The sequence below is a fragment of the Garra rufa genome, chromosome 2, assembly GCF_049309525.1.
Source record: "Garra rufa chromosome 2, GarRuf1.0, whole genome shotgun sequence".
NCBI classification, from domain to species: Eukaryota; Metazoa; Chordata; class Actinopteri; order Cypriniformes; family Cyprinidae; genus Garra; species Garra rufa.
The window spans coordinates 32,553,848-32,567,128 of record NC_133362.1 but is presented as its reverse complement, the minus strand read 5'-3'; the positions used below and the strand labels follow the sequence as shown (position 1 = coordinate 32,567,128).

The 13,281-nt window shown below is 38.7% G+C and overlaps 2 protein-coding genes across 2 annotated transcripts in view; one reads left to right on the top strand and one right to left on the bottom strand.

Annotated features, from left to right (window-relative positions):
* Positions 1 to 3,820, top strand: part of gfra4a (GDNF family receptor alpha 4a) — a 404,626-nt gene extending 400,806 nt beyond the window's left edge. The window contains exons 7-8 of the mRNA XM_073835122.1: positions 444 to 619; positions 3,342 to 3,820. Of these exons, the coding sequence (XP_073691223.1) occupies positions 444 to 619; positions 3,342 to 3,476 (311 nt within the window). The 3' untranslated portion in view covers positions 3,477 to 3,820. The remainder of the gene's footprint in view (positions 1 to 443; positions 620 to 3,341) is intronic.
* Positions 3,821 to 10,466: 6,646 nt separating this feature from the next.
* atrn (attractin) overlaps positions 10,467 to 13,281 on the bottom strand; it is a 93,838-nt gene continuing 91,023 nt past the window's right edge. Inside the window, exons 28-29 of the mRNA XM_073834125.1 lie at positions 13,127 to 13,241; positions 10,467 to 13,005 (exon numbers count right to left, since the gene is read on the bottom strand). Coding sequence (XP_073690226.1) covers positions 12,881 to 13,005; positions 13,127 to 13,241 — 240 coding nt within the window. The 3' untranslated portion in view covers positions 10,467 to 12,880. The remainder of the gene's footprint in view (positions 13,006 to 13,126; positions 13,242 to 13,281) is intronic.

Here is a 13,281-nt window from a genome sequence, read left to right as displayed (position 1 = left end):
GCGAAAATAAAAGATAAGAAAGAAAATGGAAGACACGGGAAAGAAATAAGGACAAATGCCAAGCCGTTAAGAAATACAAGTGTTTTTTTTTTTATATATTTCTGGAGGGCAGGATTAGCCGATTGGTAATATAGGGATGTATATTCCACTATGGAAACAAACTATATTTAGAGCAATGAATCAGATGATGGAGTTTACAATCCTGAATGCTGTTCTGTCAACATTTAAGTTGGATAATTTATATATAAGCCAGTCCTCTCTGGATCCCCTGAGTGTGTTTTGTTGTTGTTATTGTAAGAAAGCTTGTTGATGAAATCCAAGCCCATTTTGAAAGAGAGACATGTCTGAAAGAGAAAGCCAACTGAGGCATGACTGCCTTCCATACGTGTTCATCTGCAAAAGACAGGGTTGTGAATCTGACTCTCTCCCTTTCTTTCAAACAGAGAATGCCATCCTGGCTTTCGGGAACGACACAGACCTGAAATCTGCGACCAACCAAGCTCCGGGCTCCAACACGTACAACCAAAACCTAGTTACGAGCACCGAAACCACCACTACCACCATTGGTTCTGGCATGGAGACCGAGCAGAACATCCTGCGTCCACAGATGCCCACACAGGTCGGTCTGAGCGCAAGTATCCCCTCTAGGGCCTTTTGAAAATCAAACTCGCTGTGTTCCTGCTAGATTTCAAACCGGTCAAAACCGATCATTCACATTCTCTATTCATCACATCAGAGCTTTCTTGTGAGCGAACATGGATTTGCATTGTGTATGACATGGCATACATATTGTGTCCCAAAAATTACTTAAAATCCATTCTGGTTGTCCAGACTGTAACGCAATTGGAAGAAATGTATACTGTTTTAATCGGATTTCAAATCACATATAGATATGGTTTGGGTTTGTAAAAACTGGATTTCTTTTTTTTCTGTTCAGAGTGCAAACAGCAAAATGGATTGGAGTCAGATATGCTTTTCATGTCTGAACAAAGCCATAGATGTGTCTTATAGTCTTTCTGCTGAAAGAAACAGTGTAAACATGCCTACATGATTACTGTTGTCTGTTTGCCTCTCTGGGCAAGCTTACCACATTGGTCTGGTTTTCTGATTTTAGAAGGGTTTTGGGATTTGTCAGATGGTTTGGTCTAGATTGGAAGACCAGCAAACCACCTTACTATAAATTGGCTTGTTTTGTTATGTTCTAATGCACTGGTTCTCATTAGGTTTCAATCAGGAGGATTACAACACAATGCCGAAATTGTTTATTATTAAAAATTGAATTTTGGAAGTTTCATGCTCTCAGAAACCAATCATTCGCTCAAGTAAACCTGTATTTATAATCAGGCACACATTCTTTCTCTTTCATATTTTTTTCATGGCTTTTGAGGATGAAACATGTCACGTAACCTACATTACTGTGACCAGTAAGAGTATTTTCTAAAAGAAAAATATAGTTTTATTCAGTGAGGATGCATTAAATGGATCAAAAGTGCAAGTAATGACATTTATAATGTTAAAAGATTTCTGTTTAATATAAATTATATTCTTTTGAACTTTCTATTTATCGAACAATTATGAAAAAAAAAATGGAAAAAATATTGGTTTCCACAGAAGTATGTGGAATAAAACTTAAATTAGAGTGATTTCGAAAATATCATGTGACACTGAAGACTGGGGCAATGACGCTGAAAATTCAGATTTGACTTCAAAGGAATAAGTTACACTATATTGCCAAAAGTATTGGGACACCCCCTTCTAATGAACAGGTTTGGCTACTTTAGTAATTTTAATGAGTGCAAATCTTAATGTTTAAGCATATAACAATATTCTAGGGAATTGTGTGCTTCTAAATTTATAGCAACAGTTTGGACATGCTATTCACTAATGCATCTGTGTATAAGGCAAGGTTCAGAAAGAAATGATTGATTCAGTCAGTGTGGAAGAACCTGACTGGTCTGCATAAAGCAAAGGCTTAATCCCAGCTAAACACCTCCAGTGACTTTAAATGCAGACCTTGAGCCAAAAACTCCAAAACCAAAATCCAATGACTTGTACACTATATGGACAAATGTATTCGGACACCCCCTTCTTTGGAACAGAAAAAGGCACTTTCAAAACTGTGGCAACAAAGATGGAAACATGATTCATGTATTTAAAAAATTTATTTCCATCTCCGTAGCAACAGTTTTGGAAGGGTCTAAAATGACTGCACCCATATGTACAAGTCATATCATTATATGATTAAACATTAAGATTTTTGTACTCAAGAAATGAGTCAAGTAGTCAAACCTGTTCATTAGAAGGGGATGTCCCAATACTTTTGGCTATATAGTGTATTTTAAATTGTAATGATATTTCACATTACTAATGTTTTTAATCAAATAAATGCAGCCTTGGTGAGACTTTTAAAGGAGAAATATCATAAAAATTGGACTTTTTCCATGTTTAAGTGCTGTAATCGGGTCCCTGGTGTATCTACCAACCCAAAAAACGTGAAAAAGGACAACCCAGTAACTTTCTCTGCAAGCATGTGAAAAAACGAGTCGCTCAGATTTCAATATAATATTACCGCCCCATAATCTGCACATAACCGGCTGTTTTTGTAACTCACTTGTGTTTTTTTTTAACATAAATGTGTGTGTACAGTATTTGACAGTTTAAGCGCAATAAGACATGAAAGAGAACTTAGTTTAAAAAACCCTATGTTAGAAGTCTAAACTAGTATGGCTTTAAAACTCATGATTTCAGCGCGATAGACATGATAATCAAAACCAAACAGATGTTTTTTGGCAGAGCATTTGAGTTATCTGAGGTAAAGACACAGCTCTATTCTGGAAAAGGGGGCGGGGAGCAGCAGCTCATTTGCATATAAAGAGCCATGCACAAAAGCAGTGTTTTTCTGCTAAAACTTAAAATAGCCATTTTCAAACTGATATAATAAATTATCTGCGGGGTATTTTGAGCTGAAACTTCACAGACACATTCTGGGGACACCGTATTACATCTTGTAAAAAGGGGCATAGTAGGTCTCCTTTAACAAAGACATGGGGACTTTCAAAGTTGAAAAGTCTGTTCATAGATTTTTTACCTTTACACATTTATGTGGCTGGATGCGTTTTATCATTTACACTTCAGCTCCCAGCCACCACTGGTCCATTAGAGATGCATCCATCTAGTACTATATCTGTCTGTGATGGTATATCTTTAAAAGACAGAACCAAACAAAAAGGAAATGATGACATGATAAAAGGGTGAAATATGAAATAAAGTGAAGAAGACAGATGCAAACAACAGCGCGTCATATATCTAAATCTCTCACTTACTCTTTTTTTGTCCTGTAGATGAATGAGAGAGACAGACTGTGGGGTGACTCCACGCTCCCGTCCCCTGATCTCTATGACGCCAGTCCTGCAGCAGCCCACCTGGCCCTGGTAATGTGGCTCCTCCCCTTCCTGCTGCTGGCTCTGCAACTTTAAAAATCAAGCAACCAATCAAAGCACCACAGAACTGGGACAGTGTGCGTGTGTTCATGAGTTTCGACTTCCGCATCACAATAACTCGTTCAGAGAGGACGCAAAAACCGCAAAACTCTCTAAATATATAAAAAATACTGCTCCACTCCTCAATGCAACATAGTGATCCATTGTCTGGGTGTTCACAATGACTGATTTCAAGGGTTTAAATAATTGTGTGTGTGTCTCTCTCGTTTAATTTGAACTGAAGCTGGTGCCCGTGTAAGATAAAACCCCCTCTCTTCAAAACGAGCGACTGAAAGGTAGTCAGCGGGAGTCATGCCTTCGCTAAAAATCTCACACACACACACACACACAAAAAAAACAACAACAAAAAAACTAAATTTCTACCTGTTCATCATTCATAATTTAATATCTATTTTTCCCAGCTATTTCGAATGGATGCTGTTGATACGTGTGCTGTATATTCACCCGGATAGAAGTGTGTTTTGTGATGTTTGCTAGAAGAAGGACAAGAACAAGAGGTAAGAGAAAGGAAACTGATGTAATGCACTAAAAGTGTCTGCGATGAGAGCTTTCACGAGTTTTAGTGGGTTACAGAGACGGTCTTTATTTTTGTAATGTGGCTGTATTGTTTAGATGTACATCCCACAGGTTGTTTCTTCCAGCAGTCTTGGACTGGAGTGCACGTTTGTGAAGAAAATGGCACGGATATGAAGAACAGAAGAGTTAAATGATATTGATGAATGACATGATCACAGAGCAGTCACCTGTTAATATGGGTGTCTGAAATACTGCATCAGCTTATTGAACAAGCACAAAACACCCTGTTAAACAAAACACTTCCTGTTCATGTGAATTCAAGCAGCTTTATCGCATCTCCTTACTCACTGTTTGTCTCAGCCAATCAAAACGAGCACAACGAGGGTCCGTTGATTCTCTCCAGTAACTGATGGCAGTTTTCTGCGTCCCCATCCCATGAGCTACTCGGCATCTGCAGTTGTGTTGCTTTTTTATTCTCAATTGTCCTGTGATGACAAACAAGGTGAGTGAAAAGTAAATGCGTTGACCCCTAACAACCTCCAGAGACTATTGACCAATCAGTGACCTGCATCACCAAACGGGGCAAAGCATTTCTGTCATATGGGTGGAAATTGTGGATTTTACTTGTTATTTCCTGAAAAATAAACCTGCCAGATACGATGTACAGAATAATGTTTGTGTGTCCAAATATGTGCATAAAATAAGTGCCAGTGTTTGTTATGAACTAGCAAGAATCTACACAGATTTTAATATGGTATAATATGCTAAAGTTCATCAGTATTTACAATTAGTCAAAAGTTTACACACCTTTCAGAATCTGCAAAATAATGCAAAATCATTTTTAGTACTGACCTGAATAGAATATTTCACATAAGAGATGTTTACATTATATAGTCCACAATGAAAATAAGTTATATAATAAGTTAGTAGAATTTATAAAAATTACTTGATGAAAGTTTACACACACTTGATTTTTAAAGGGTTACTCCGCTCCAAAATGAAAATTTTGTCATTACTTACCTACCACCATAAATTAAGATGTTTTTGATGAATTCGGACAGTTCTCTGACCCTTCAAATAGACAGCAATGTAATTAACACGATCAACGTCCAGAAACGTAGCAAGGAGATCGGTGAAATAATCCATGTGACAACAGGGGTTCGTCCATAATTTTACAAAGCTGCAAAAATACTTTTTGTATGCAAAGCGTGTCAATTGAACGCTGTTCTGTGTCAGCTGCGTCAGGCGGATACGCCGTTTACGATTTTGAAGCGGTAAAGACTAGAAGGGAAGGGAGACATGATTCGCTACTGGGCATGCGCACATCAGTCTAACGTTATTTTTATCACACTGTACAACAATAATACAGTTTTTTTTTATTATAGTAAGGGCTAAGTTAAGGGTTGGTGTAGGTGTAGACATTAAAAAAAAAACACAATCTAATAGGTAGAACAATTAATTTCATTGTTAGTTTCCGGTCGTAGATGTATCCCTTCTAGCCACAACCGTGTGAAGCCCTGTTCACACTACACGCGACACGCAGCGACAAAACGACGCGATCCCATTCATTTCAATGGAGAGCTAGCGATTTCTGGTGACGAGAGCGACAGCGGCCGTCAGCGACCGGATGTGGGCATGTCCAGCGACGCGACAAAGTTCAGAATCTCTCAACTTTATGCAAATGAAGAGCGACTTTCGGAAGCGACAGCCAATAGGAAAGAAGACGGTAGTGCTCATGTGGTCATTCTCCTTTCAGCTCCAGCAGTGATGGAGAAATTAATTCTTGCCGTTAGCAATTGTCCTGTTTTATATGACATGTCCCTGCCCACATACAGGGACATAAATTTAAAAATTGAGGCATGGAAATGGGTGGCCGATATCGTGGGGATTCCAAGTTTTTCATGAACTAAACGTACCATATTAAAAATAATATTAACTGCATTAAAATGAATTGTAACCTGCTTGTAGTTGTTTCTAAAGTTGCTTCGGATAAAAACGTCTGTTAAATGTTAAACACTCCATACTCACATACACAATGAGTAATGAGAACGCCCACTAGCGACCTCATCGCCAGCCTCTCGACAGAAGTCGCTGCTAGTGTGAACGAGGCTTTAGGCTAGAAGGGATACAGCTCTGGCTACTGGGCATGCGCACATCAATCTAACGTTATTTTTTATCACACTGTACAACAATAATACTGTTTTTGTATTATAGTAAGGGTTAGGTTTAGGGTTGGGGTAGGTGTAGACATTAATAAAACAATCTAATAGGGAGAAAAATTAATTTCATTGTTAGTTTCCGTTCGAAGCTGTATCCCTTCTAGCCTAAACCTAAATCTCAGACATCATTTTCCTTCTGGAGCATCAGTGAGCATTTGAACATTCTGTGTTCTAATAGTCGCCTATGAGTCCCTCAGTTGTCCTCGGTGTGAAAAGATCTCAAAATAAAGTCAAGGAAATGTTTCAAATACACAAAAATGCTGAAAAACCAAAGAATTTGTGTGACCTGAAGGATTTTTCCTTCAGTAGGCAGTTTAACTGTTCAGGACAAACAAGGGACTCATGAACAACTGTCTCTAAAAAAAAACACACACACAGCTGTAGATCATTCAGGTAACAACACAGTATTAAGAATTAAGTGCATGTAAACTTTTGAACAGAGTCATTTTTATAAATTCAACTATTATTTTCTTTTGTGGACTATATGTTTGTGAAATATCTTATTCAGGTCAGTACTAAACAAAAAATAACACACAATTCGCACAATCCCTCTTATTTTGGTCAAATAATTAGCATTTTGCAGATTCTACAAGGTGTATGTAAACTTTTAACCTCAACTGTATATGGCATTTTGTTTGCCCCACAGAAGAAAATCATGTTTGATTTGGAATAAATCTTATGAATTCCTTCTTTAAAACAGCTGGAAGCATTACTAAATTAGCCAAAGTAATAAGTATTCAAGGGGCATTGTGAAAGACTGATGTTGCAATTCTGCAAGAACCGTCAAGTTCTGTGGGTGCAGAATGTGTGTGGGCCTGCCGATCAGCTCAAGCTGAGGGGGTAATGAGTAACTCGGGGAGTGAAGTAACCCTCATTTATTTGGAGCACAGTTGTTGCATTGTCACCTATGTGCATCGTCTGGGTCAGCACACACATCTAGACTGCCCTTCAGACTGAACAACCCCTAACAAAATAAAACACCCACATGTAACGCTGCTGTGCTACTGCCGCAAGACATACTCAAAGGAAATCTGAAGGATATCTTGGACAACATAGACATGGACACCAAGTTACTCTTAAACTGAAAATAATTTACTAAAGTCAGACCCTTAAACAGTTTCTACAGCCAACAGTTTGTTAGCTAGCTATGCCTTCATCACGTAAATGCATATTACCTGGTTGCGATAATTTACAAAACAGCTCTGTCTCATAAAATGTATTTAACATGTGAGAGAGGCGGCAGCGTTCCCATGAGTGAGCTGGGTTTCAGTGCAGACAGTGTGACCCTGGACCACAAAACCAGTCTTAAGTAGCACAGGTATATTTGTAGCAATATCCAAAAATACATTGTATTAGAGAAAAGTTATTTTTCTTTAATGCCAAAAATCATTAGGATATTAAGCAAAGATAATTGGTAAATTTCCTACTGTAAAGATATCAAAACTTAATTTTTGATTAGTAATATGCATTGCTAAGAACTTAATTTAAACAATTTTAAGGGCAATTTTCTCAATATAAATTTTTTTTTTTTACCCTCACATTTCAGATTTTCATATAGTTGTATCTCGGGCCAAATCCTATCCTGTCCTATCCTACCAAACCGTACATCAATGGAAAGCTTATTTATTCAACTTTCAGATGACACATAAATCTCAATTATTAAAAAAAATGACCCTTATGACTGGTTTTGTGGTCCAGGGTCACACATACATATATGCAGACCAATCAAGGACGTTCACTTTGCTCATTTGGTAGTTCTTCATCAGAAGTGAGGTATGCTTTGAGTCGTTATCATGCTGGAAGACAAATCATCGACCCAAACCAAGTTTTACTGCAGACTCCCTGAGGTTGTCTTTCAAAATCTTCTCGTAGTCTTTCTTTTTCATCTTTTCTTCAACGCTGAGATACCCAGTTCTTAAACGCACTGAAACTGAAAAGCATTATACTCCCACCGCTATGTTTCACTGTGGGAACAGTGCACTTTGGGGGAACAGTGTTCTTTGGGTTGAGCGCCTTTCCCTTCTTTCTCCAAACAGCTCTGGTTTTGTCTCATCTGACCAAAGGACACGTTTCCAGTATGCATCACTTTTCTCCAGGTTGTCCTTAGCCAACTTTAGTCCGGCTTGGAGGGGTCTATTCTTCAGAAGTTTTCTCTTGGTCGGCAACCTCTCAGTTTATTCCTGTGCAGGCCTCAAGTGACCGTCTTCGTTGAGACATCAATCCCAAACTTGGCTAAGTCATTCACTAGTTTCTAGGCAGTTGTTCTTTGGTCTTTAGCAACTTCTCTCACTAGTTTTCTTTCCAAAGTTTTTGAAATCTTTCACTTTCTGCCTCTGCCAGTCTTGTTCTCCACTGTGTGGGTCTCTTTAAAGGGATCAAATGATGTGATTTCATGTTTTCCTTTCACTTTCGGAGTGTTACAAACAGTGCATATATAACATCTGTAAAGTCTCAAACCCAAAAAGATATTCTCTATAAAAGTTAAGACTCAGCCACGCCTTCCCAAAACGGCTCATTCAAACATGCCCCACAAATATACGTCACTGTGTGGGAAAATTTGCATAACACTGCCCAAATGTATTTGAAAAGAAGGCAGGCATAACTTTTCTTCTCGCTGTAGCATTGTTACAGCCACTACCACGGCTACACTACACGGCTGGGGACGCTGTATGTTTCGTTGCGAAAGCAAAACTACTTTGTTTCGCCTTCCAAATAAGTCCACAACTAGAAATCAGTGGTTAAGTTATATTTACAACTTTGTTCCAGAAGAGAACTATGAAAATATTCAAGTGTGTGTAGTGCATTTTACAGAGGACTGTTTTCCTGAACCTGGGAGAGTAGCCTCCAGTGCCAGCTGTGCACAAAGGCTGTTTCTATAAAACAGGGTTGCCAGGTTTTCACAACAAAACCTGCCCAATTGCTACTCAAAACTAGCCCGAAAGTAGCGCAATTGTGTTTTGAGGGTAAAATGCACATTTTTAGCGAGGTTCCCCTGGTAAAATTTGCATTTCAGGGGACAAATATCACGTTATTGGAGTCGCTTTAATCCACAGACATAAAAAAAAGAAAAAAAAAAAAAGTTTTGAGCAGTGTAGAGTAGGGCTTGTTTGTCTTTTCTACGATCATAAATGCAGACATGGCTTTGTTTACGCGATGCAAAGCAAGGAGTCAGCAAGGAGGTATTAAATTAATAAAAAGTGATGGCAAAGACTTATATTAAATAAATGCTGTTCTTTTTAACTTTTTATTTATCAAAAAACCCTGAAAAAAAGTATCACAGGTTCTAAAAATATATATTTGGCAACACAACTGTTGCCAACTTAGATAATTCTAATACTAAATCAGTATATCAGAATTATTTCTGAAGGATCATGTAAGATTGAAAACAGGTGTAATGGTTGATGAAAATTAAGCTTTGCATCACAGAAATAAATGATATTTTAAAGTACATTCAAATTAAAACCATTGTTTTATATTGTAATAACATCTAGCAATATTACGGTTTCTTTTTCTGTATTTCTGATCAAATAAATTGTCTTGATGAAAAAAAAAAGCATTCAAATCTTACTGATCCCAAACTTTTGAGCAGCAGTGTATATCCTTCTCCTCCTTTGTGAGCATTAACAAGTCTAAACTAATTAATTTGTCTTTGCCATGATGACAGTAAACATTTTACTAGCTGTTTTTCCAAGACACTAATCCTCAGCTTAAAGTGCAATTAGAGGGTTAATTAGGCAAGTCACTGGACAACAGTGATTTATTTTGCAGCCACTCAAACAAATCATTTCTTAATGGGGGTAATAATATTGACCTTAGCAGTTTTTTAATTTCTTTAAATAATAATTTAATTTGAGACAAAAACTAAAGAAATAAGGCTTTCTCCAGAAGAAAAATATAACAGGAAATACTGCGTTAAAGACAATTTCAGGGAATGTCAAAACTTCTCCAGGGCCCCAAAACCCCCTTAGAGGGTTAAAATAACTTGCTTGAAGAATAGATGGAATGAGATGATTTACCTGATGATGTACTGTACTTATGCTGTTGAAAAGTTCAAACGATGACTTCCTTGGTTCTGTAATTTTAAAGAATGTTCCTTTTTTTCTTTTTGTAATGGAAAAATCATGCAGAAACAGAAGCATGCAAAATGGGGCAGCTAAACATCACATTCACGATAATTAAACCTGAAACATTCTCACTACAATGAAATATTAATTCAACAGAAAACTGTCAATTACGATGCATGATTTTTAATCACTGCATACAGTCGAGAAGGTCAAGACCTTTGAGATTCCACAGGCCAAAATGACCATTTTACAGAGAGGATTTGTGAAAAGAATATTCTGGATTGCTGCCAATGTGCTTGATAAAATGCAAATACACAGCTAATGGTGAGAATTTCCATTCAATTATGAAGCCGTAAAGTATCTGTAATATATCTGAGCGGAGAGACTTTGACAGCTCCCTCATAATCCCATTTGGAAAAGCTCTAAAGAGGCACTGGATAAACGCTCACGCCGAGCCGAGACAGTTGTCACGGTATTGTTTATCCTCATCCGCCCGCTGATAATAAGTAGATAACAAATGCATTTCATCTGTCCTGTTGTGAGAGACAATGCTTACAACAGCACACTTTCCTATGAAGATAAAACAATGTGATTAGATGCCGTAGTGTACTGTCGTTTCCACTTGAGCTACATAACTTACTCAACAGTAAAAAAAATGCCAAAGGGAGCTCGTTATCTCATTAAATAAACGACGGGTGATAAGCTAACAGAAAACTGCAATTTCACTCAACATTAGAACAACCGATTTACAAGCAGTCGTCTTGATTTTACCATTTAATTATAGACAAAATGTTCTTTGTCATTCTTTATGTACACATATAATTACAAGGTCAGTTTAAATTTCCAGGTCTTGTTTTTTTTTTCTTAAAGTAGGCAGCTAGTTTAAACTTTGTTCATGACATTCGCCATCTTACATACAAAAGAAGCTGCAATGCAGTCACATTTCAAAAGCCTGGGATACTCCACCCGCCAAGTGCAGTGAGTCGCTTAACAGAGACGGCATTCACATTACTGTCCATCACTATGTACAAAAAAACTTGAGTGCACTTGCTGCTACATTATACATATTAACAAACTACAGACTCCGTATCTACAGTATCACTGTATATAGATGGTGCGGTCGGTATTTGAGGCTTACAGAGAAAAGCATTGTGAGAATTAGCTTCCGTTTTAAGGAAGAGAGACCAGCTCCTTTAGTAGACCACTTTTTGTGTGTGTGTATGTGTGAGTGCGTTTTTCCCTTTTGGGCCCTAACGGATTGCGAGAAAAATCAAAGCTTACATTCTGACTTGATGGGTGTCACAGGACATGAATTTTCCATCGAGATCGCGGATAGATTAATAACATCCTGTTTGGGCTCTCAATACTAGGTGTTTTTTTCTGGTCTAGCGACCTGTGTCCCTTTATTCATGGCACTCTAAACGCACCAAGAACCGGCAAGCAGGTCATCTGCGCCGTCTCGATACGGCCCACCCGGTAACGCAAGCCAGGATAATGAAAGATGCAATACTGCGCCGCTACACGCACTTACACCGGTTTAGATTTCATAGTGTCACATTTGCTCACTCTATCTCTGACCTTTCCTTCCTGCGCTAGGCAATCCACTCCATATCCTGGAGAATATCCCCGGTATCCGACGCAGGTCCAGGTTTGTGCATTTGTGTATGCAGATAATCCTTCGCCAGCCCGAAATGACATCTGACATTTTGAGAAACCCAAACAAAGTCCTCGTTCGCTCTAACTCCACCTTGCTGCCTGCCTGCCTGCCTGTAGTCGCCTTTTATTTCTTCCTTCCTTGAAATGTGCCTGAGAAATGGGTTGAGATTTCAGATAAGAGAGAAGTGAGAGGAAGCAGAAGCAGCACTATCATTATGGCAAACAAACACTCATGTCTCAGATCTCTGCGTGAACATGTGAAAGGAGGTAATTCAAAAGAGAATGGAAGGATGTGAAAAAGCTAAAATGTAGATCCCCTTATTCGGACAAACATGAAAAGCTCGAAGAGACGTCACAGATGACCTGTAAAGTATAACACTTGTAAACATACCAGCTCGCTGTGTCTTATTCCTGCACATCAAATAAGAGCTGTGATTAATAATTAAGAAATAAAAGCAATTTGTAGAAACTACTGCCATGATTAAAGAGACATAAACGTACTATATGTCTCTAAAGGACATCCTGTACTAAGTGTGTGTGTGTGTGTGTGTGTGTTTGTGTTATAGCCATGCAGCCAAAGTAGTCCCCAGAAGGAAAGTTTGTTTGTTTGTTTGTGTTGCCTTCAACAGATGCAGCAGTGCAAGGATTCTTCCTCCTGATTGTAAAAATGGAATAAAATAACTGAAATAAGTTAAATATCATAAAGTGGCATAGGATAAGTCCTATCAGTCAGCGTCACATAAGAGTTCATTTCCTGTAGTGTTCATTTCTCTCAGCTTGGGCCAGGAGAGATTGAGTTTCTCCAATCAGAGTCCGCTTGGCTCGGCTAAACCACGCCCCTCCCCGCTTCTCCTGTGAATGTAACCCAGCCATAAGTGTGATTTCCTGTGACTCAGTCCTAGGTCAGAGGACGAGGGGGTAAATGTCAGATGCAGGTGGCGGGCTGTGCTAATGGCTGCTGTTTGCGGCTACGCAGGCCTCCCGACTTCTCCTTATATCCCAGACACATCTGCTGAGAGACGTCCACTAATGCACTCGCTACTGCCAGACCTGAGGAGAGAGGAAGACAAAGAGGTGTTTCTGAGCGTCGGTATAATAGCCTTGGCGGCAAAGAGTGTAAAAATGTTCAGCACTCAGTGTGGGGGCCAAATGCATTGGCTCGCCGACCCACCTGACTGTCCTGGAGGAGGAATACCTCCGGGGGCTCTGGGTAATCTAACGAAGATGGAGAGCACTGCTGCCTTATTCCCAAAACAGGGCTCCAAAGCTATGGGCTTAGGCACAGACTGTGAAAGAGAAAAAGAGAAATGGTTACAATATATATAT